Source organism: Crinia signifera, chromosome 7, assembly GCF_055691185.1.
Source record: "Crinia signifera chromosome 7, ASM5569118v1, whole genome shotgun sequence".
Lineage (NCBI taxonomy): Eukaryota > Metazoa > Chordata > Amphibia > Anura > Myobatrachidae > Crinia > Crinia signifera.
The window spans coordinates 37,307,081-37,332,984 of record NC_139223.1 but is presented as its reverse complement, the minus strand read 5'-3'; the positions used below and the strand labels follow the sequence as shown (position 1 = coordinate 37,332,984).

Below are 25,904 nucleotides of genomic sequence, written 5' to 3'. Positions count from 1 at the left end.
TTAATACACTCAATTTACTTAACCCTTTGAGTGCCAACTGTGAGAGATCCTCAAAATATCGGTTAGAAATGCCAGCGCCGCTCACAGCGACTGTTCTGATTTTGGGTGCAATATTTAACTAACTTCAAGTAATGGACTTGGCTGTATTTATACTAAAAGAACAGTCGCTGTGAGACACGCTGGCATTTTGAAAGGATATTTTGAAGATCTCACAGCAATGTTGGCACTCAAACGGTTAATTAGGTTTTTTTTTCTTCTTATTAAATAACCAGCAGTTTGAGACAATTGAGTTTATAGGCGACTGAGAGCGTCTCATTAATGCAGGAGAGGCTTGTAATTAAAAGCCACAACTTAATAAGCGTCACACACACACCACACCACAATATTGTTGAATCACAGAGTTGCGTCACATCGAGAAAAATATAATGTTCTTTGTGGCGGTTATAATGAAAATTGGTTTAGTGGCCTCTCTGCTGCCTCGTGTGCCTCAATCTATACTACAAGCACAGGGTACATCTGTCGCACGCCTGGATAGACTACGTACATAGGTCTGTGGGTTACGGGGCATGTAACACATGGGGTGCTAGTAAGACAACTCTCCGCACCAACAGCTATAGAGAGGGCTGTCTCCAGGGTGGTGCTAGGTCAGGACGACACCATAAAACATCAGCGCACCTAGGAGGCCATACGCGTCATTCTTGGGAATGCACGCAAGGCTGCCTCAGCAAAATCTCATGGCATAGGCCACCCTCTCGCCACTTTCTGCCAACTGCCATCATTTATCTCTCCCGGTTTCCCCTAAAATACCGGGTGGCTGCCCATGTACATGATATGTTGCACTTCACAATATGTTCCGCACTTGGCAAAGTGACCCTTTAATGTCCGTTTTCCCATAATAAGCATCCATCACTATCTATAGGATAGAACCTGATTTCTACCTGTCCTCTAATAATGCACTCTCAATGCTGTGGGTTAGACACCTAGAACACAAAATCCGTACTCAGAACCCTCGACATAAACCATAATACAATGCAGCCACATGGAGAACCAGGTTGGCAAAGGAAACGTGTTTGAGTCTTGGACAGTGGGACAGGGCCATTTATAGACAATGACCCTTGTAAAAGCCATAGAGATGGTGACTACAACTGGGGCCTGTTACTTTTAGGTTGCCAGCTTAGCCCGGAACGGAATCATTGGATAGACAGCAACTAGGTCTACAAGCATTACATCGACATGCATGAAGGACGACACGGGTTAGGTCGACATGGGGTTTTTCACATTTTTTTGTCCCGAATGTCGCCACAGTCGAAATGGGCACTGAAACATAGCACCGATGAACTCGCCATGCTTCAGGTTCAGTGCCGAGCACCACACCCTGGTGGATGGTAAGCCATGAAATAACGCCTGTCGGCATGTCTGTTCCCCTCCAAAAACCGTGAAAAACCCCAAGTCGACCTTCCCCATGTTGACCTAATGACCCTGTCAACTTAATGCTTGTAGACCTGGTGACCGTATCCCCTTCGTCCACAGTGCCTGATCCTTGGGTTCCACATAGCAAAAGAGACGTTCCGTCCATCCTGTGGATACCAGCGGCTATCTACGTGTCAAGACTAGGTCAATAACCCAAGATTTCCTTTGCCATGCCTACTGCGGTGATGCGTATACTGGTAGAAATCAACAACATCCAGCACCACCAGAATGCAACACTAGGTGTTGTAGTATTCCTGAGGGCAGATGAAACCGTGTTCCACCAGAGGGGGAGGACGCAAGACTGGCTCACCCACCAGGTCAGTAATCCATGTTTTACAGCTGGAACAAACGCGTTGAGTTCTCGGGACGACTTGCCCATAACAGGAGAGCTCTCGCAGTGTAACAGATCAGATTTGCAGCAATTTGACCAAGAATGGCTGGGAAGCTCTTCAAAGAGGCGTTTTTCAGGGCTTTGCGGGGAGCGAATTTCCACTGTAATTACACACAGCAGCTACCGCCGGAGTCTCACACTCCCAGACGCAGGCGAAGAACAGCTGTTTCTGCTACCAGGACCAGATGGAGGTGAAGAAATGACATCAGTCTTAGCTCCCTCACTCTGCGCTGCTGCCGGTTGCACAGGCACGTTGCTGACACACGGAGGAAGTATGTGCACAAATACAGCTCCGCGGGTTTACTCCCTCCCTGGATTTAAGTGAAACGATTTTTAAGATATACAGACTTTCGGTCAACACATAAGGTCAACATGTATTGGTTCGGCCACTAAAGGTTGACCTATGAAATAGGTTTTGACATGCCTGCAATGTCAACACAAGCATTGGGTCGACAATGTCTAGGTCAACAGTCAAAAGGCTGACATGGATTTTTCAACTTTTTTTTGTTTTTGTTTTTTTGTTTTTTGAGCCGACAGGTGGCATTTAATGCCCTACCATCCACTAGGGCATTGAGGGACAATAGAATAGTGTGCCAAGCGCAGCCCAAAGCATGGAGAACGCAGCAAGACATGCGAGGGGACGCGATACACTTTGACGGTGTCCAGTACATCAGTTATAGATGTGTGTACATAATGTAGCGCCTACTGTGCATTGTAAATAAAAAAAGATCTGCTCGCCTTTAAAAAACCACGTAGAAATCGCTCTAGGTTTGTGTAGAACGTGTGTTAAGCCAACGTTTCCGCCCACCCGACCCATTACCACCACTTCCTGCAGACCTAACCCCGTCCATGAGAAGCACTGAAGCAGAGCGCTTACTACAACTTCTCTGCTCCCACGAGGCGCTGGTCGATGGGAGAGAAGGATGGGTTGTAGGGGCGCAGAGACGTCAGATTCCTGCACTCCGCTCCATCTGCTTCCAATTACTGCAGTTCAATGTTCTGATGCTCAAACGTTGCAGCAACCTCTGGCTGGTGTCCGTCCATTGCCTGTATCCATAAAAGGCACCAGCAGCCCGGGCTGGAGGGCAGCACACATCCATAAATACACATTCCTAAATCCAGAAACTAAAAGGCATAGATTTACTATAGCTTCCAAAAAAAAAAAAAAAGGAGGCGATATTGTCCATAGCAACCAGATTGTCTCATTTCTCTATTCATCCAATTGGTTGCTACAGGCAACATCACCCTTTTAAGCTTTTGTAAACTTACCCCCTTACACTCTAGGAAAGTGCCCGCTCTCACATGGCTAGCAGAAAGTATCATTACTTGAGTCAGTGGCAGCGAAGGGTGAATATCGCAATGCTACGTCTGTTTTAGATGCGTTTCAAGTGGTACTGTGCAATACACACAATTCTAACACCAACAAGTAATACTCAATTTTTTTTTTGTATTGAATAGCTTTATTTAATGAAGGTAAAAAATACCAGTACCTTACAAACTGGGATAAACTCTGATACATATACGTCAGCAAGCAGTGAGCAACCTCTGCTGTGGTAAAGTGATAAAGATTAAGATGGCACCGGCAGTCATACTACAATTTTTATTTAATTAAGCGGTTTCTTATATAGCGCACACATATTCCGCAGCGCTTTACAGAGAATACTTGAACATTCACCGCAGCCTCTGCCCAAGTGGAGCTTACAATCTATATTCCCTACCTCAGGTACACATGGGTTAATTTTGTTGGAAGCCAAAAAAAACCTTCAGATCTGAGCGGCTCCCATCCCGCCATCCACCACATCCCGATGCCGCCAGCCGGGGTGCACACGTCCACCGGCCCGCCCTCCGCCAGCAGCTGCCAGAGAGACAGAGCGGCTCCATCTCTGCCGGTATATTTTTGGATTGTGGGAGGAAACCGGAGTACCACGGGGAGAATATACAAACTCCACACAGTTAGGGCCGTGGTGGGAATAGAACCCATGACCCCAGCGCTGTGAGTAACACTAACCATTGCACCCTCTGTGTTGCCCCAATGCCATTTTGGGATAGATTTAAAATTGGAGTCTAGAAAACAAACGTGTAACAACATTATAATATTGATAATCCAATATCCCTTCAAACATAAAGTCACCCCTAATCAACGCGGTTTGCTGTTAAGTCATTAATTATCCATTTATAAAGTTAGCCTGGAAGGTAAAAACCAGAATAATACATAAAAGCAGTGCGCAGCGGGTTCGTCACCATCATATATAGTCAGGTTTCCCTATAGATCTGATACAGGAGAACTAAAAGAGAGATGGAATAAATAAGAGTAGTTCTACAGTTAAATTGGCAGGTCGCATCGTCTCTGTGGCATGCCAAGTGCTCCGACACATGTGTACCAGAGGCATACTCGCAGCGTACAGTCATGGGAGCCAACTTGCTACTGCAGCCTCCTTTGGAGGGGGTAAAGGAAAGCGAAGGGGCCTTCTAGAGCAGCAGAATGTCTGCCTTATTACGTATGAGCTAGCCTGCTGCCAGCCAGTTACTGAAGGTGAACTCGGCTGTACAGGAGAGACTTGGTGTAAGACAGCACGCTATAGGCTCAGGAATATAGGGAACACTGCACCATGTACTACAGGGATTATACTAAGTGGGCACTTTGCTTACTGCAGGGATGTGATCCAACAGCAGCAGATCATAATGAATATATTATATTATAGAGATAGCCGATCCTGCACTACGCTCCTTCACACACTGCAGGAAACCTTATCGCTCACAGATAACAGAACACAGAGGTATAATACATCAGTCCCTCAGTAGTGCTGCTTAACCCCTTATGCGTGCGCCATTTCCTCAGCCCAGCACGTTTTACCACTGCCCAGAATTACCTGCAGGGTGGCAGAGCCGGAACAGACTGCTAGGCAATCTGCTCGTGGGAAAATAAATGCCACGCAAGGGGGGCAAATATACATGGCTCTCCCAGGTCACCACATACTGACCAACATTACAGGAAGATAAATCCAGAGACCTGAGAGACATCCATTCCGGTAATTATTACATTGACAAATGCCCAGCACAAACAATAGTCCTGCGACCGGCATAACCAGGCTCCTGAGCAAGTGCTAGTAACAGAAACTAGGTCATTACTAGCAGTAGTCAAAATGCGGCTGTCCAGCGGCTGGGTGTCATTGACACAGGAGCATGCGGACTGCCAAATATTGCACCGCTTCCCTCGCCAGCCTTTAGAACAGTGGCCTCCCTCCACTAACGCTGCGCTCACTCCACTTTACCGCTCCCAATCTAGTCCACGTGGATGAGAAAGCCTTAAAAAAAAATCCCAAAGATTAAATAAATAGAAAAACCCACAAAAAAACAAAAACATAATTCGACCATTTCATGTGCCAACCTTGCGCCTCTTGACCTTTTGTTGGGTGCCGGATGGCTGACAGACAGTTGGGATTCCAACAGTCATTAGACCGACATCTGAATCCCGACTGTTAAAACCCCGACACTCAGGATCCCAACGGCGTAGGGGTCCACAACCCCCATAGAGGGAGAATAGAATAGGTGGCGAGCGTAGCGATCCACTGTGCCCGCAGTGTGGCGAGTGCAGCGAGGCCGCAAGGGGCTTCGTTGAGCTCCCCCCGCTGTCTGAGCCCGGTCCGTCGATATCCCAATGTCGGGCTAATGACTGTCGGATCCCATACCACACCCCTTTTGTCAATGTTGCTCTATTGAAGGTCTCTCTAGAAACATTAACCTACAATCCAGCTACCGAGCAGAGGAGTCTGCTCTCTACGTCCCATATCATGTCGCTGAGGCAGCTAAAATATACTAGCTAACCGGCTGTGCACCTTTGCTCACACACTACATTATCATGCACCTAGAGAGAGGAGAGAAGAGCCATTAGCCCAGGCAGCTGCTGGGGACTTCAGTCTGACACCTGAAGATGCACCTTACTGCTGGGATACAGCAGGGATTTCATAGTGCCCTTCAGCAAACACCACTAAGCAATGAGGAGAACATGAATTCTAATGATTTAAAGAGACCTAGTATCAACAACACAGTAGCTTGTGATAGAACAGCTATAAGTAATTTGAATGCAAGCACTGGAAGACCAGGCAGAGCTTTCCTCCCAGCAAAACAGCATCCGACTGCATCCTGCTTCCACTAGCTGATGGCTGAGGTAACGAGCCAAAAAGGTCTACACTTTTTTTCCCCAACTTTAATTATTTCTTGTGCGTCGACACATTTTGTGTATATGTGGGGGGGGGGGGGGGTTTGGCGCCTACAGACATAAGCAGCCGTTCAGGTAGAACACGGGACTGAGGAATGCACATTACACATCGGGTCCAGCAGGCAGGGACACGTTTCTGCGTTCTGCTACTCCAGACAATAAAACAGTGTCTTAACCCCCTGTTTCCTGGTGCAGAACGTGCACACGTGTCCGGGCTTTTTTGGGTAGGCTTTAAACTGGCAACATAATAATAGACAGGGCTGGCAGGCATGGAGTCATAGGAAGGCCTGGGGTATATAGATTTATTGGCGCGTGCCGGAGACCGGGAGAACGAGCGGGCGCCGTGTCTTTAGTGAAATGTGGTTTGCATTTGCAAAGGAGAGTCAAACATTAATGAAATCCACTTTTCTTTCCGCTGCAACTAATGGGCTTGCTGTTGGGTTCTCCTAAAAGTATAGTAGCTAATGACAACCTGGCTGCTTACACCGTGAATACTTGCAAACGGGAGAAAGGCACTGGTACTTTATAGAGCCTCTGTAAATGCTGCAAGTGTTATTTCAACAGCAATTCCACAATGAACCCACTCTATTCCATTGGAACTGTCCACAGCGCACTCAAAGGGGGCGTGTCAATTGTTGGGCAGGAATGGAGCGGACAGACGAACTGCCCAGGAGCTATTCAATTAATTTGTGCAATGCACTCTTGTTTGCACCCATATGCATGAAATTAGCCACGCTGAGCAACTTCTGTTCCAAGTGTTGAGTGTGCCGCAGTTATAGCGCACCCAACTCTGGCGCCCAATCTTGTATCCCTCATTTGCACGGATTCTGAGCTACAAGGGATAAGTGCAGTACCGGCGGTCTGGTCCCAAAATAAATGTCACCGCTCCACAGTGCTTTAGACGGGAGCTAAATCCACACAAACAATAGAATCAGCCCCAAAGAACACAGCTTTTAAGGACATGCTGCTTTGGGGCTTCATGCGTGTCTGTGAAACATGTCCGTATGCGAATTTGCTGAGTCTGGGCCTCTGTCTCCCATCCGAAGGCAAAACTGGAAGGGAGATGCATGTCACAACACAGAGGATTCAAACCGTTAAAACATTTTCACCCCTTTCTCACCAGAGGTAACAATGCTCTTGAAAAAGGAGCAAAAAGTAGGTTGCTGAAAGTAGGGGGGGGGGACCATTTTAATATGTTAAATGGTTCAGCAAGGGACAAATATTCCACAGGTTCTCAACCTCGGTCCCCAGGACCCCATACAGTGCATGTTTTGCAGGTCTCCTCACAGAATCAAGTGAAATAATTAGCTCCACCTGTGGATCTTTTATAATGTGTCAGTCAGTAATAATTGCACCCTGAGGACAGAGTTTGAGAACCACGGATATATTCCAGTTGACATGGCAGCAAATTGGTCTCACAGTGAACCAAAGGGGAATTCTATAATGGAATGTCACATACAGTATGCAGCCCCTGAACTGGGTGGCTTTAGTGCGGCATGCCCTTACATTCTATTAACACTTTCCCCTCACTAACACTATCTCTCTCATATTTTAATTGCATTACATTTTTTATTTTATCTCTCTCTTTATATATAGCTTCGGCTTCCTATCACTAATTATTAACACTTAGTATTTCACTGGCATGCTGCACTGGGCCTCCTAGCTTATGATAGTTCTTGGGGTGCCGCACCCTGCACCTAGATCTAGCGCTAGGGACCCCCAATATACAGAGAAGCCTTGACGTGGCTTGGGGGCATATCATACACCTGCGCAGGTATATGTAACCAATATCTCTGAATTCTATTATCATGTAGTGTTCAAGATTGGTTACTAATACCACTCAGTGTGCTGGGGAACCAAGGTCTTGCTTTACTTACTCAGTATTAACCCCTCCCTTGCATGCACCCGAGTGGTATTACTGAACTTATTTGAGCATCTACCACTCTGTGTATGTAGTATGCAGAATAAAACCAGCTAGCTTCCTGGTGACTAAAATAAGTCTACTCCCTTCAGCTCTATAGGTTTTGCCCTAAAGTCATTGTTTGGCGACACCGTAAGCCGTCATATGTCCAGGATTAGGAAAAATTACATTGGGAAGCGACATTAAGGAGTTGATCATAGTTTCGTACCACGCAGGGGAGAAACTTCAACACAACACAGGCCAAACACAATAGCCACAACACGCACGTAGCAAGTGGCACAACCTACTTGAGATAAAGCTGTATACAGTTTCACACCGCAGCTTATAGCGCATACACGATACTCTGCCTTCTATAATTAGGTTACACAGTAAATATGTTCTCTACGTACCGCATATAATAGAAAAGCTCACAGAAATCTGCCTCACGCCAGTGTATACTTACCTGATCCTTGCGCTAATATGGTCTTATAGGAACACGCGCCTGGCTGCAACCAGGAGATAAGAGAACGGTACAATCACTGCTAAGAGGAGGATGTAGAACGTCTTACCATTTCGTCCAGGGCGTAGCGGAGCAGGCCGTGCTCGTAGAGGATGAAGAACCTCCGCTGCCATTTCTGTGGAGACACAAGGAGAGGACCATGTAAGAATGACCATATAAATGGATCTAGTCACAGTATCATCGTACAGGAAATGTTGACACATGTGGAAAATCATTAAATCCCCTTCATGGCTGAGGGCCCCAGACTGCAAACATTGCTCATTAAGCAGAAAAGGCAGTTTGAGAGGGGCGCCGGATGACTCACTGACAGTCGGGATTCCGGCGGTCGTTTCTCGGAATGCCGACTGTCATGAGCCCAACAGTCGGAACCTGACTTGGATGGGCTATTTGCCCTTGTCCACAACCCCATAGAATAGGTGGTGAGCTGCGAGTCCACAAAGAGGTTTGAATGCGCTCGCCCGAGCTTGACAGTCAGGATATTGATGTCGGAGAAATGACCTTCGGAATCCAGACTGTCGGAGACTTATACCATACCCATTTGAGAGGACTAAGGGTGCCACGTTTTGGTTGTGTCTGGTCAGCCATATTGGAAAAGCTGTATATCTGACATCACCATGACAAGAAGAACTGAGGTGGCCCTATATCTGGGACGACAGATGGTCCGGTGGTTTAGGTGTCCCCAATCTCAGGTTGTATTACATTGCCGCACAATCGGCATGTGTGACTGATGGTTCTTTTGTATTGATATAGATATACACACACATACAAATTTTTTTGCCCTATGTTAAAAAAAAAAAAAAAGCCGTGTTGGCGGCAGCGAGAATCAGAATGAACAGGCTTCAGAAGCACCAACAGTTCAGCATCAATTAAAGTGGTCCACAACATGCCACGTTTGTGGCCAGCATTAGTGAGCCTTTGGGTAACTAACAAGTATGGGGGGTGTTGCAGAGTCATGCAGGGGCCACCATTAATAATGGATGCAGAAAACACTACAGATGAACAGCGCTGCCTCTAATTTCACCATCGCAGCTGCTGTCGTCTTGAGGTTGTGCAGATTAGCAGACCAAGAACAAGACACGGACTGTACATGCTTCTACTAAGGAATCCGCACCGTATCGTACATCACCTGGACATTATCCCATGTCACGGACTAGGAAACATGTAAACAGAAAGAAAGAAAGAAAGAAAGAAAGAGGAGAAAACTGATTGCCATTTACCTATCATTTAAATAAAAAGAAAGAACTTTGTAAATGTTAAATTATAGAATTGCTGAAATATGAACGTAAAACCATCCCTGAGCCGACAGAATCCAACTCTGGGGAGCATTTATAGAAATTGATGGCAGCTGCAGCGCTCATAATCCAGGGGAACAGCCAGGCAGATTTATTTATAACTGACATCACACTACCACCCCCCCCCCCCCCTATATGTCAGCTGAAGCACCACTTAATGCTCCTTTCCTGAGATACAGACTTCTATGACTTCTATCAGTAACAACAACAACCTGCTGCATCACCACATCTACAAACTACAGGCAAAGGGCCTGGTTCTGGTTGGTTTGCAAAAGCAACTCCTTCTTTAATGGACAAAACCATGTGCACTGCAGGTGGGGCAGATGTAACATGTGCAGAAAGAGTTACATTTGGGTGAGGTATGTTCAAACTGAAATTGCAATGTAAAAATAAAGCAGCCAGTATTCACTCTGCACAGAAACAAAATAAGTCATCCAAATGTAACTCTTTCTGCACATGTTACATCTGCCCCACCTGCAGTGCACATGGTTTTGTCCACTAAAAGGAGTTTGCTGTTGAAAACCAACCAGAATCACCCCCAAAGTGTGTAAAAGCATTTCCCCAGTTTCCTATACAGTACACGTTCAATGCTACATCATCCGCAGTACGTATTACCAGCACTTCAGGTTTATAATCCTGTTACTTTGTACCTTGTAGGCACAGTTTACAGCTTCTTCCTTTCTGCTTGGCATTGCCAAGGAATAAAAAAAAAATAAAAAAAAGGAATGTAGAATTCCGTGGGCGGGGCCAACTTCCAGGCTTCAAGCCTATCAGTGCCTCAGTAGTGTCACTAGTGAATTCATGGGCTGACTGGGGGCTTCTGGATATGAATAGGCATCTGGAATGGTACGGAAGATACGAGGTCTTCATATTTCCTGTAGTGAAGATAACTCTTGATAGGTCAGCAAGTCCATAGCTGCTCACACTGAAACCGGCACACGATGGGATGGGATGGGGGGAGCGTGTGTCACCAGCGTGGGTTAAGCCCTTTGCAGCCCTTGCTAGCTGCTTTCTGGACACCAAATGTAGGCACCATTACCTAGGAGGCTCCTATGCTGTGTGTGTGTATGGGGGAATCAGCTGGTCAGATTAGAGACAGCTCATTTCTCTTGCAGATCAAAACACAGCCTGACCCTCCATCCGTCATGGAAGAAAGTTTAAACCAGATGCACGCAACTGTGCACACACTGTACATGTCTCGGCATCACACAGAAACAAAGCGGTTGTGATTTTGTCATAGAATAAATCTGAATATTGTACTCCATAGGTAATATTTAGGAAAAAACTGAAAATATTTTTAAATGAATTCCTAAACCCCAAATCAACAGGAGGTTTTTGCTGATGCCTACTATTCTTTTGGAGAGGACAGTCTCCCTTCGATCATGGAAGGAAGTCCAATAGCTGTGTCAGCATGGATGGGGCCATTGGTAGGAATCTACAGGAGATCGGCATGTCACCCTCAGAGTGATCAGGAACAGACGGGTCAGCTGAAAAACGTATGAGGGGGATATAAATACTCTAACTACAAATTCCACCAAGTAGTAGAGTTGAAAACCCCGCCGCTATTTCCGAAGAGGCAGATCAACAGAATGAGTCTAACTTTAAAAGCTGCCGGAACCGTTTTGTCAGGCTGAATCTCGACAATCCACGGCTGTTTACGCGGACACGCACCCTTTTAGCCGAATGCCAAGCGGGACATTGAATCCTGCCTGGCGATATGCAGTCTAGCAAAATGAAAACGGGGCAGGGTCACGACTGTCGGGACGGATCCACAGTTGTGACCCGGGAGGTGGAAGTGACAGAATTTCACGGGTCTAAAATGGTCCCAAAAAAAGAATCAGCCATCACCAGACTCATTCTATCTAGGTCTGAGAGACATGGTATAGAAGATCGACAGGGTGAAAACATACATAGTGTATGTGGTCAAATAGTACAAAAGGTCAATCATGGGTCACATGTATAGTAAAACAGGCAAAAGTAGGAAACACATGAAAAACACCCTAAAAACCACATGATGATTATTTGTGTGTCACCCCAGACTTTGGAACTTGCCTGAGACATTCACCTGGTTCTAGAAAGTTATTTTCATACAACGCTGCGCTGAGCCGAAAAAAATGCATACAATGCGATGCAGGGGCAGATTTACTAATCCTGGTATAGTGATAAAGCAGCCAATCAGCTCCTACAGCTCCTACTGGTAAGTTACAGGCTGGGGCAGATGTATTAAGGGAGTATTCAATGTCTGGTCATGACTCTCGGGCTGGCCCGACAGCCATAACCCTGTCCCATCCTCGGCCCGCTCGATGAGCCCGACTGCTTGTGAAGTCGGGCTCGTTCTGCTGAGATACCCTGTCCACTGCTGTCGAGGAAGACAGCATTGAATAGGGCTCCGCCACTATTTCTTCCATTGGGAATGGCGGCGGGAGAGTCAGTCTCCCCCATAGAGTGATAAACGACCAATCTGCCCCATTTGAAATATGACCATGCGCAGACCCCCCCACCCCCCCCACCATCGGATTTGGGTCGAATTCAGCCCGTCCGATCAAAGCTGTATCACCCCCTTGGTTTCTGTACAGCAGAAGCAACAATATTAAAGCAAAAAAAGGCAATTATACAAAAAAAAAAGGGCAACATTTTTTTTTCAGATACAAAAGCAGAGGACAACCATTTACCAACACAAAGCTTATTGTATAATTTCCTTAGTAAGGTGAATCTGCGGCCTACAGTACACCAAGACGTACATTACTGGTAGGCAAATTGGCTCCCATCAAATTAACCCTAGAATGTCTGTGTGCGCGTGTACATGTGGTAGGGAATATAGATTGTAAGCTCCACTGGGGCAGGTACTGATGTGAATGTTCTAATATTCTCTGTAAAGCGCTGCGGAATATGTATGCGCTATATAAAAAACTGATCATAAATAATAAATAAATTATGCGGTTTATGTGGACAGAGCTGAGCCTTCAACGAGGACGAACAAAATCCTCATTGTCTCACTGCTGTGTTCACGGGTTACACAACAACAAAAAACTATTCCCGCGTAAGATCTTTGTCCAACTCTTCTACACAGCATCTTTTAATAACCCTCAGTCGGGAGGCAGAAGTTGCTCATATTCCCCCTGCTATTTTAGGGAATGACAACAGCTATAAAGTGTCAGGAGATTGTTAAAGATAAACTAAAAAAAAAAAAAAAAAAAAAAAGACACGTACTATTTAACCGACTGTGTGCCGCTGGGAAAGCAGAAAGGACGCGGATATATGGTGAGGCCTTGTACTCCAGGTCTGGGTTCTAGGTGGAAACAATGAGTCTCTAGAAGAGATTTGTAGGATTGGCTCCCGTATTTGTTTGATGCTGCCTAATCCCCGAATTATTGCGTGTTATATTGGTTAGACTTCTAGATTTAATCTGTTATTAAGTGATGAGATCAGAGACCGGAAGAATACACGTCTACAACAAGATGGGATACTTCTCTAACCGGAGTCTCGCAGAGGAAGTGCTGAAGACCATCAAAAACCTGGGAAATGGGGGTGGGGGGGAATTAACCCTTGTACAATTGTTAACAGATGTTTGCTAACAAAACATTCTCACACTCCATTCATAAAAAAAAAAATCCACAAGGGGGGGCCTGGAGGATACATAGGAAATGAGAAACAAGTTCCAAGTATCTTAGAACCCAGCGAACATAAAGCAGTTTCCCCACCCGGAAGACTGAGAAGGCTTGTGGCAGGAGATGCCAGCCTGGGTTCCACAACTGCTGAACAGAAGACATGCCGTAGATTCAGAAGTTCCCTAGACTCTTTCCTGGTGGTTTCTCATGCCGAGGCTTACCCAATAGCACAGACCTATGTATGGGAAGGTGGGGTATGGGTCATAGGGTATGTATGAAGGTCAACTTACATTAGGTTGACCACTAAAGGTCGAAAGCACTTATGTTAACACATGAAATAGGTCGATGTGGCTAAAGTAGGACAGGGTCTGAAGGTCAATAAAGGGAAGGTCAAAAGTCAACGCAATTTTTTTCTGGCATTTGCGGTCTGAAAGCTCCACTTCTGATCTGGCTTATTGCTGGGTTAGTGACGTCACGCAGGGCGGAGCTGAGTGTCAGCATGTCATCGGGCTGAGGAAAAGGCAGCGCTTGGAGCTGACACCGCTGCCTCCTCCATACTGTGAACTGGATTCGGGTCGCTCGATTAATACCCCTTTTCCACTAGCAACCTGGGTCGGACACGGTAATTTGTACCCGGATCGATACCGGGTTGGACCTAGGTTTAAGACACATTTCCAATACAGTGCTACCCGGTAAATTGCTGGATCAGCCCCGTTTACACTTAACCCAGGTAAAGCCTGTTTTTTCCTACAGATTACATAAGAAAAGGCCTTTTTAAAGGGCTTTACCAAAGGGGAGGTCATAAAACAGGGCCACCATTACCAAAAAGGGCCACCATTAAACACAACATTTTCTGATTAAAGAATAGACCAGAAATATTTATTTAAAAAAATGTTGCCTTTATTTTAGTCCCAAATATTCAATATGAAACCTAAGTGTCTTCACACACGATATGTAAAACTTTTGTGAAAACTGTTGTTTACAGTATACCTGAGCCATTTGTGTACATAGACATGTAAAAAGTGCACATAAACATATACAAAATTCACATAACAATGCCCCAGAAGCTCCAATCAGCTCTGTTTTTCAAATATACCGGGTTGGGAGCGTTTCCACTAACCCTGAACCCAGGTGCAAACCGGGTGCTACCCTGATCGTTACCTGGGTAGGATTGCAGGGGAATCCAAACCGGGTTATTTGACAGGGAGCATTTCCACTAGCAGAAAAACCCGGGTAGATGCGCGTCCCAGTGAAGATTACCGGGTTATTTCTGCTAGTGGAAAAGGGGTATAAGGCTACCCTTTTACAATGCACCTGACACGGGTCAGAGCTGTGTTCAACCCTATACGTGACCAGGGTTGAACTCCCATGTTCCTTAACCCGAGGTGGCCCTTTCAGACCGCACCTCGAACAGTGTAGGGCCGCAAGGACACTGCAATAACCCGGGTCTAGAGTGCAGTCTGAAAGCAGTATTACATATCATGTCCCCAGTAGGTTTTTAGCAAAAAAAAGTACATTCTGTAAATGGTGTGATGGTTTTCGGAATAATTTGGATAAGGAATATTTGGATAAGGGACACTCAACCTGTGTAACTAAGTGTAGGGTGTAGCAATTTTGTATGGGTCTACTACTTTGTTACAGACATACATTATGCAGAGGCCAAAATCAAGAACTAAACTAATACCCCGTTCTCACTGCTGCAAAAACCAGTGTTTTTGCCAGGGCAAGCAGTAATTTCCTGTGTCTTGCCCCAGGAATTACACACTTTTTTTGCAGGGTTATTCCTGGGTAATACACGGGTATATGGCAGTGTGAACAGGCTAGACCCGGGTTTTTCTCACAAAATGCAAAAAAGCAAGCTCATTGCATTGCTCAAAGCTGCTTTTTAAACAGCCAATCAAAGCTGCTCTTAGATTCCACACCTTTGATGGCAGGCAGACCAGTGGAAGCAGTGTGAACGGGGCAGACACAGGAATTTCCCGGGTCTAAGGTGCAGTATGAATGGGGTCTGTAGAACGGAGATGCTCTGTGCCCCGCCAAAAACACGGGAACAAAAACACGGGATTTTGCAGGGGCGGCAATGAGAACGTGATTTTGCAGACTACGGCAATGAAGGAGCCCTGGAACAAAGTTGTTTTTTTCCGGTCTTCTTTGCAAACCACATGAACAGCCAAAGCCACTGACAGCAACTAATTAGATCTAGCAGAAGATAGCACACAGTCTCCACTTAATCCTTACCCATGGTGCACCTTCCACGGTAATAAACTCAAATCCATTTGTACAGAGGGTGAGGGGAGAGCCTCCCATGACACACACAGAGGAAAAACAAAGTCTCTGCTGGCACCCAGCCGCCCGTCCATTATACCATTATTTATATAGAAATATTTGAACATATCAGAATCTTTATATGCCTTAAGATTAAAGGCCACAGAATTCTCATGATGTCCAGGGAGGTGACAAATGCAGCAGGCATTCTAGTGGTTCACCAAGATGACAACTGCCAATTTATCTCTTTGTAATGATGATTAAAACTCATCTACATATTGCTGTTTTAGTATATAGGGTAGACAGACAAACACAGGCCGCACCAACATTAGTTATATGGATAGGAAACAGACAGTTGTAGTAAATGGAGTGAGGGAAGGGTTATGAGTGGAATACATGATTGTATTGAGGTTCTCTGCTTGGACCAGTGAACTTTAATATCTTTGTTGGTGACATCTCAAATGGCACTGAAGGGAGGGGTAAAACAAATGGTGCATAATCTACGTAGACTGCAGGTATGGTTGAGAATGTGGCAACTGCAGTTATAAAAAAAATCTACAAAATCATGCACTTGGGTCTCAAAACCTCAAAGGCTGCATATATAGTATAAAAAGGTACTATAATGCAAACTACAGAGGAGGAAAGGGATCTCGGAGTCACTATTTCAGGTGATTGAAAGGCAGGTAGGCAATGTAACAAAGCAATGAGGAAGGCAAGTCAGATGCTTGGTTGCATAGGGAGAGAAACCTGCAGCAGAAAGGACGAATACTGCCACTGTATAGGTCATTGGTACGGCCACATATAGAATACTGTATCCAGTGCTGTATAGGTATTGGTGCGGCCTCATCTAGAATACTGTATCCAGTGCTGTATAGGTCATTGGTGCGGCCTCATCTAGAATACTGTATCCAGTGCTGTATAGGTCATTGGTGCGGCCTCATCTAGAATACTGTATCCAGTGCTGTATAGGTCATTGGTGCAACCTCATCTAAAATACTGTATCCAGTGCTGTATAGGTCATTGGTGCAACCTCATCTAGAATACTGTGCCCAGTTCTGTATAGGTCATTGGTGCGGCCTCATCTAGAATACTGTATCCAGTGCTGTATAGGTCATTGATGCGGCCCCATCTAGAATACTGTATCCAGTGCTGTATAGGTCATTGGTGCAGCCTCATCTATAATACGGTGTCCAGTTCTGTATAAGTCATTGGTACGCCCTCGTCTAGAATACTGTGTCCAGTTCTGTATATCATTGGTACGGCCTCATCTGGATACTGTTTCCAGTTCTGTATAGGTCATTGATACGCCCTCGTCTAGAATACGCTGTCCAGTTCTGTATATCATTGGAACAGGGCTTCATCTGGATACGGTTTCCAGTGCTGTATAGGTCATTGGTAGGGCCTCATCTAAAATACGGTTTCCAGTTCTGTATAGGTCATTGGTGCGGCCTCATGTAGAATACTGTATCCAGTTCTGTATAGGTCATTGGTACGGCCTCATCTACAATAGTGTGTCCAGTGCTGTATAGGTCATTGGTGCAGCCTCATCTATAATACGGTGCCCAGTTCTGTATAGGTCATTGGTACGGCCTCATCTAGATACTGTGTCCAGTTCTGTATAAGTTATTGGTGCGGCCTCATCTAGAATACGGTGTCCAGTTTTGTATAGGTCATTGGTACAGACTCCTCTACAATAGTGTGCCCAGTTCTGAATAGGTCATTGGTACGGCCTAATCTAGATACTGTGTCCGGTTCTGTATAGGTTATTGGTAGGCCCTCATCTAGAATACTGTGTCTAGTTCTGTATAGGTCATTGGTACGCCGTCGTCTAGAATACTGTGTCCAGTTCTTTATATCATTGGTACGGCCTCATCTGGATACTGTGTCCAGTTCTGTATATCATTGGTACGGCCTCATCTGGATACTGTTTCCAGTTCTGTAGGGGTCATTGGTACGGCCTCATCTAGAATACTGTTTCCAGTTCTGGAGGACAGATCTCCAGAGGGATATAAAATACATTGGAGACAGAACAAGGAAGGACAACTAAAATGGTGTATAGCCTTTACCACAAAACTTACCTGGAGAGACTCAAATAGTTTAGAAAGCTTATAGTTTGGAGCAGAGAATGGAAAGGGGGGACATGAAGAAAAAAAAAGTCACATATACCAAGGGAGATAGCAAGGTCTAGGAGAGAAACATTCTTCATATGAGAAGTATTAGGACACAAGGATATGCACCGACACTGGAGGGAGATTCAGGTGAAATCTGAGGTAAATTACCTCACAGAAAGGGTAGTGGACAAGTGGAATAGCCTCCCATCAGAGGTGGTAGAGGCCAACACCGTAGGGAAATTGAAACATGCTTGGTATAGACATGAATATTTTTACAAAGAATGAGGATCGAATAGAGTGGAGGTTATATAAAGGAGAAGTAAAAAGGGGCAGACTACATGGTCCTAGTGGTTCTTATATGATGTCACATTCTATGTATTCATTTTCAGCCATTAACAAAGATTCTTCCTTACCCGGGATCGGTGCATGGGGTTGTCAAAGTCCGTGCCCTCTGGCGCCAGTAATAACCATCCCCCGTAAATGGGCTTGGCCTGTAAAGAAGAACCAAAAATCGGTGTTATAAAACAAAAACATTAAATTATTACATATATATTTATATTTATTTATGAGGATCTCTTTACTAATACAAAGCAGACTTCCTGCCCAGTAAACGTATTAAAAGGACAAGGTCTTTCGCTAATATGAAATGGCTCAAAGCCTCCTAAGAACCCAGTTATAAAGGAAAGACATCAGAATAGGTGATCCTGTTAGCACCACAGTCACTGTGATTTAACAATCTGTGCTCAAGCATCGATATACTGGGCTGATAGGGACTTTGAGGGCAATGTGCCAAAGGCAATAAAACTTAACAAGTGATAAAGTACCAGCCAATCAGCTCCTACCTGTAATTTCTCAAACAGTCTGTACAGGACAGTTAAGAGCTGATTGGCTGGTCAGTTATCACTCTTCACTTAATACATTTGGCCCAATATCTTGTATACAGCTGTCGAATTGGCAAATATCTTGTGTTCTCTCAATGTATGAAACGTTTTACATGTCTGTCAGTTAGAAGTTGCTTTGTTACGTTAACGACTTTGTATACATTTTAGAACCACTTTATAATTGAATGCTGAAGATGTTGTAATAACTGTGCCTGCAGACAGTCTGGGGGTGGCGGATTCCACCTGTATATACACATTGCATCGGACAGTGCTCTGCTCAGTGTTCGCTGCGTCAGTCTGTGCCTGCGCTGGATCAGAGGCGACAGGAGCACCTTAACCAGGGCCAGCTGGTGACAGGCAGAGAAAGGCCAGCGGGAAGTCCTGAGGTTAAGTTTATATGTTACAGGAAGATCTGCCACAATGATCCTAAGCAGCAGCGGCTCAGAGGAACCAGGATTTCACAGCCTGCACGAGGCGCGTCCGCGCGCTCAGCAGACATTGGGGTGTACGGCGGGGATCTCGCGGGGCACCTGCCCCCACGGCACGCCATAGAGATCTCATCTCGGATCCGTTGCTCGCACAATGTTTTGCTTAGCAAATGTATGACTATATAAGGGATACGTACTGGGAGCACGCTGTGTAAACAGTTTACTTATACAGGGCCCTACTCCGGGCTGAGCCGGACTGTAAGACTATTGCTTACAGCACATAATATCTCCCCGCACCCACTGGAGAATGAACAGAAAATCGACACTCGTCACATGACAACGCAGATAGTCATAGTAAGGGAGGCTTATGGCAATCCCAAGCAATCAGTCGGTACACAGGGGGCGATTCAGGTTGGCTCACATTTGGGCGAATTTCGGCCCGGGGACCAATGTTGCGGGTCTGGGCATGCGTATTGACGAAAATACACAGTGCGAACACCTTCAGCAAGTATCACTCACCAAGGCGGTGGCACACAGTTGTGCGGACAGGGGGCGGTTAGTGGTGGGCTGTCTCATGGGATGCCCAGAAAATCACTGGGCTTCCCCACGTGAACACAGGCATGCTGAAGCCTGCTCGGGGCGGGCAGCAGACGTCACAGCCTGTCAGAGACTGACCCATCTTCGACCCAGCGCTCGTAAATAAAAGTTAACCTAGACTGAAATTTTATTTTCCAGCGGGTAGAACAATCCTTCGCAGCACCGCAAAAGGTACTATGATGCTGGCAGCACAATCATGTCGCACACGTAGTCCGTTGATACGTCGCCAAGTTGCCGGAACCCCAGCAGTGTGTGCATATATGAGTGTTCACAGGCCAACACAATCACGCTTGACTGGCAATTATGCAAAAGCCAAAGTAACCTGGAGGAAGCCCAGACACAGACAGGGAGAAAATGTTACCTTCATGGCCAAAGGCTCATTACACTCAGGTGGTAATACTAACCACAGTGCGACCAACATACAGGGCTGCGTGTATGTTCAAATACATAAATTCCTGATCATATGACCGACTTCCGTGTTATGCCTTACCCTCGGATGACCACTAGTACAAGGAATGACACTGTCACAGTCAAGGGCTCATCTCCTTTCCCCCATCAGATAGCGCTGTGTGTGTTTACAGGAGTTGTTATGGTGAAAGGAAGGAGGAGGAAATGAAGCAAGAATCTGGCACTGCAGAAGGCTAATGAATGAGTCTATAGAATGTGTACCGATAAGAGGCATCCTTGGAGGCATTTCAGTTCTCCTTATCTGTCTCCCTAACCTGTCTGCTATGGCTTTACAATGGGAACTCTCCAGGCTACGTGTGGGTGTTATCGGAGTGACCCCGGCAGATTTGTGGGTTTGGGAGAGAGAGCTCCATTTCCCTGCTAACAAAATGACTTTATATAATGAATGCGAAGCCCCAAACATGTGCGGATACTGTGTGCAGTAGAGATACTGGCAGGGAAAGAGACAGGCAATGAGGTTCCTAAGACACGGCAAAACAAAAAGCTTCATCATTCTCATCAACACTTATTACAAGCTCCCATTCACAATTGCAGGACTTTCGGGCAGAACCCACCCTACAGAATGCTCTGCCACACACAATAAGACTCTCCTCCAGCCGCCAAACTTTCAAGCGTTCCCTGAAAACTCATCTCTTCAGGCAAGCTTATCGAATTGCATCCCATCATGACTGTCTTGCAATATGGTGGGACTGCTATCCCTATAGAGTGTAAGCTTGCGAGCAGGGCCCTCCTACTTCTATGTCGGTTTGTTACTAACCAGTTTGTTTACTCAGCGTTTCCTTTTGGAAAGCGCAACGGAACACGCTGCGCTATATTAGAAACGGTAAAGAAATTAAATAACACAATCTCAGAACAGGTCTAGTATATAAGGGTTACTATAAAGTGCATTATTCATTTACATACAACGGTGATTGCAATCCAAGTCTGTCATTGGTGACATCACCGAGGCGCACAGCGCATCTGTATATGTAGATACATTTATAGGCCAACAACACGTCACCTTTAAAAATATATACATTTTAAGGATATAAAATCATTCTCTAGCATATACAGGAAAACTTATATGTGCGCCATACACAAAAACAGTAATAAGCAGACCGTGCCATACAGTTTGTGCCTACATCTCACGATTATGAATAGCAAAACCAGCTTTATAAATCCAGGCATTTCCAGACTAAATCCAGGGTATCCGGCAGCTCAAACACAATTTCAACTACCCCCCCCCCCCGGTATAAAATTGCCTTTTCATTACAGTAGATGTACGCACACACCGAATCTTGTAGCAGATATTCACAAGACTGACTAAGACAGTAGAGAAGATATTCATTCTCCTTAAATACCTCAAATATACAATACATCTGTGTAATAATGTATACCGTGTGACATAACCGATATATAATTACATTTGTACGATCTGCATAGGGTTCAACCTCTCCCTTTCTCAAGTTAAGCCTCACTTGGTGCAGGTGCGAATATCTGCTGTGTTGTTGCCATTAAAGGGGTCTATCTACCAATACGGCCTGTATGTAGTGAGATTGAGAAGGAGCACTGTGTATTGTCTGCTCATGCATAACAAATGAGGCTGCATCTGTGCATTGCATGCAGCTCTATATACACCGCGAGGCCATTGTCATGGGCAGAATGATTGCCACACTAGTCCAGCACCCAAAGGCTGAAACGGTGACCAGTGGAAGGGTAGGTGGAACGCTGTGTGCAGCATTTTCTGAGTATAGTAACCTAGGAGCAACTGAGAGCCATCAACAAAGCATTTTTAAGCTAAAGCGGTAGTGTGCTATAGCGCCAGGTCATGTGTGACAGCTAGTAATGACTACAGCTGTGCACCAGCTAGGGGACATGGGAAATGTGACAGCTAGTAATGACTACAGCTGTGCAGCAGCTAGGTAACCTGGAAAATGTGGACCGTTGGTAGATCTCGAGGACCGGTTTGGCCACCCCTGATCTAGACATCCGGCTCTACCACCAATATCATTAATGATATCAGCAGTAAGCCCGGAGTGAACGAGATTGTGTGTACACTGAACGATGTCAGTAAATGATACATTCTGTGTGTATGGGGCCTAAGAATCACAGTAGACATAATTAGACGATCAATCCAATTATATGGGTCACTCTACACAGAACTCTCCTATTGCCTGTATAAAGAACTCCACCCTACACAGAACTCTCCTATTGCCTGTATATAGAACTCCACTCTACACAGAACTCTCCTATTGCCTGTATATAGAACACCACTCTACACAGAACTCTCCTATTGCCTGTATATAGAACACCACCCTACACAGAACTCTCCTATTGCCTGTATATAGAATCCACTCTACACAGAACTCTCCTATTGCCTGTATATAGAACACCACCCTACACAGAACTCTCCTATTGCCTGTATATAGAACTCCACTCTACGCAGAACTCTCCTATTGCCTGTATATAGAATCCACCCTACACAGAACTCTCCTATTGCCTGTATATAGAACACCACCCTACACAGAACTCTCCTATTGCCTGTATATAGAACACCACCCTACACAGAACTCTCCTATTGCCTGTATATAGAATCCACCCTACACAGAACTCTCCTATTGCCTGTATATAGAACACCACCCTACACAGAACTCTCCTATTGCCTGTATATAGAATCCACCCTACACAGAACTCTCCTATTGCCTGTATATAGAACACCACCCTACACAGAACTCTCCTATTGCCTGTATATAGAATCCACCCTACACAGAACTCTCCTATTGCCTGTATATAGAACTCCACTCTACACAGAACTCTCCTATTGCCTGTATATAGAATCCACCCTACACAGAACTCTCCTATTGCCTGTATATAGAACACCACCCTACACAGAACTCTCCTATTGCCTGTATATAGAACACCACCCTACACAGAACTCTCCTATTGCCTGTATATAGAATCCATTCTACACAGAACTCTCCTATTGCCTGTATATAGAACACCACCCTACACAGAACTCTCCTATTGCCTGTATATAGAACTCCACCCTACGCAGAACTCTCCTATTGCCTGTATATAGACCACCCTACACAGAACTCTCCTATTGCCTGTATATAGAACACCACCCTACACAGAACTCTCCTATTGCCTGTATATAGAATCCACTCTACACAGAACTCTCCTATTGCCTGTATATAGAACACCACCCTACACAGAACTCTCCTATTGCCTGTATATAGAACACCACCCTACACAGAACTCTCCTATTGCCTGTATATAGAACTCCACCCTACGCAGAACTCTCCTATTGCCTGTATATAGAACACCACCCTACACAGAACTCTCCTATTGCCTGTATATAGAACTCCACTCTACACAGAACTCTCCTATTGCCTGTATATAGAATCCACTCTACACAGAACTCTCCTATTGCCTGTATATAGAATCCACTCTACACAGAACTCTCCTATTGCCTGTATATAGAACACCACCCTACACAGAACTCTATTGCCTGTATATAGAACACCCCCCTACACAGAACTCTCCTATTGCCTGTATATAGAATCCACTCTACACAGAACTCTCCTATTGCCTGTATATAGAATCCACTCTACACAGAACTCTCCTATTGCCTGTATATAGAACTCCACTCTACACAGAACTCTCCTATTGCCTGTATATAGAACTCCACCCTACACAGAACTCTCCTATTGCCTGTATAGAGAACACCACCCTACACAGAACTCTCCTATTGCCTGTATATAGAATCCACTCTACACAGAACTCTCCTATTGCCTGTATATAGAATCCACTCTACGCAGAACTCTCCTATTGCCTGTATATAGAACTCCACCCTACACAGAACTCTCCTATTGCCTGTATATAGAATCCACTCTACGCAGAACTCTCCTATTGCCTGTATATAGAATCCACTCTACACAGAACTCTCCTATTGCCGGCACTAGCTGATAACGTAGAAGTGCCGTAGCAGCTGTACCAAGAATTGTCCATGTTACTGAATTACAGCTATAATGCTACTACTAATATACAGGGCTGAGCAACAGATAAGTAGCCACACCTTGTTCAGCAGTGGTAGCGGGCCGAGCGGGTGACTATGACCACCCTGAAGTCCTTTCAAAAATGTACATTTAAAGCTGCATTATTCTCCAGTCCCCAGTGCCTTGGGCACAGCTCATTGTGTTGTAGGGTCTACGGCTACAGGGAAATATTGCAAAAGAAAGATAGTTGGGTGTGCGCAAGATCTGGGAGACGCAGCTCTTGTAGACTACAAGTCCCAGCACACCATGGCTTTGCCATTAGGTTATGTTAAAACTATAGCAGAGCATACTGGGAAGTGTAGTTTCATAAGGGAAAGCCGAAGGTTGGCCAGGCCAATGCTCCTCCATATTGTCCTCGGACAGGAAGCGCATTACTCTGACACGCCCCTTATATACGGCATTAACGGTGCCTATAGATGAATGTAAACTGTTTACTCCAAGAGCAGGGCAACATTTCCAGCTGTCCCTCTCTGTCTTGCCTCCCTGATGAATGGCAGCTGCCTGGCCGCATGTAGGAAGGTGAAATGTTCATGAAAACAAACATTGGAAATCCCTGGGCTCTGTGTGATGGACAGAGACAGCCTGGTATCTCCCGCACACTCACAAGTCCCGGAGTCTGGGCCTGTAATCGCCTCTGCAATACATCCCAGCGCACAGATCCATTTCACTCGGATAAACAGACCATAAACAGGGCTTGTGTATCTGGAGCTGACCTAATGTGTGGAACAAGATTTGTACGCATGTCGTAAGAGGTATTTCCTTCCACTGTGGAGATTAGGAGGCAAAAATCAATGCGCAATCCATCTCTTTGCCAGGAGTTGCTGTCATGGAAGATCATGACCCGAGCAGTAGAACAATGACGCTGTACACATAACATGCCCTGCGCATTACACACTGGAAGAACGTTTAAAGTGGACTCGTCGCTTCCACATGCAGCTACATCACAGCCATGAAAACAATGTGCATTCAGCAGTACGGCATATTGTACACAATATGCTCTGGTTGGCCTTGCAGTATGTATACGACCAATCGGGTGTACATGCTTGTGACAGGAACAGTGACATGATGTGAGGAGGGGAATGGAGGCAGTAGGAAGCCACAGACTGAGCATTATATAGTGGGATGAGCAGGGTCACCAGCAGCACAGAGCTAATCTGATGTGGTAGTGAGGACAGGGCTGTATGTGAGGGGAAGTGAGTTATATAGTGGGAGGAGCAGGGTCCCCCAGTAGCACAGAGTGTATGAGATGGTAGTGAGGACAGGGCTGTATGTGAGGGGCAGTGAGTTATATAGTGGGAGGAGCAGGGTCCCCCAGTAGCACAGAGTGTATGAGATGGTAGTGAGGATATGGCTGTATGTGAGGGGCAGTGAGTTATATAGTGGGAGGAGAAGGGTCCCCCAGTAGCACAGAGTGTATGAGATGGTAGTGAGGACAGGGCTGTATGTGAGGGGCAGTGAGTTATATAGTGGGAGGAGCAGGGTCCCCCAGTAGCACAGAGTGTATGAGATGGTAGTGAGGACAGGGCTGTATGTGAGGGGCAGTGAGTTATATAGTGGGAGGAGCAGGGTCCCCCAGTAGCACAGAGTATATGAGATGGTAGTAAGGGGCAGTAAGTTATAAAGTGGGTGGAGCAGGGTCCCCCAGTAGCACAGAGTGTATGAGATGGTAGTGAGGACAGGGCTGTATGTGAGGGGCAGTGAGTTATAGTGGGAGGAG

At 45.6% G+C, this 25,904-nt stretch overlaps 1 protein-coding gene across 9 annotated transcripts in view; it reads right to left on the bottom strand.

The window, feature by feature from the left end:
* Nucleotides 1-25,904, bottom strand: part of MPRIP (myosin phosphatase Rho interacting protein) — a 112,879-nt gene that overhangs the window by 73,628 nt on the left and 13,347 nt on the right. For all 9 annotated transcript variants that reach the window (XR_014450718.1, XM_083152835.1, XM_083152839.1 and 6 more), the window contains exons 2-3: nucleotides 18,190-18,267; nucleotides 8,550-8,615 (exon numbers count right to left, since the gene is read on the bottom strand). Coding sequence is in view for 8 of the 9 variants with exons in the window: in XM_083152835.1 (XP_083008961.1) it covers nucleotides 8,550-8,615; nucleotides 18,190-18,267 (144 nt within the window). In the remaining variant the exon portion in view is untranslated. The remainder of the gene's footprint in view (nucleotides 1-8,549; nucleotides 8,616-18,189; nucleotides 18,268-25,904) is intronic.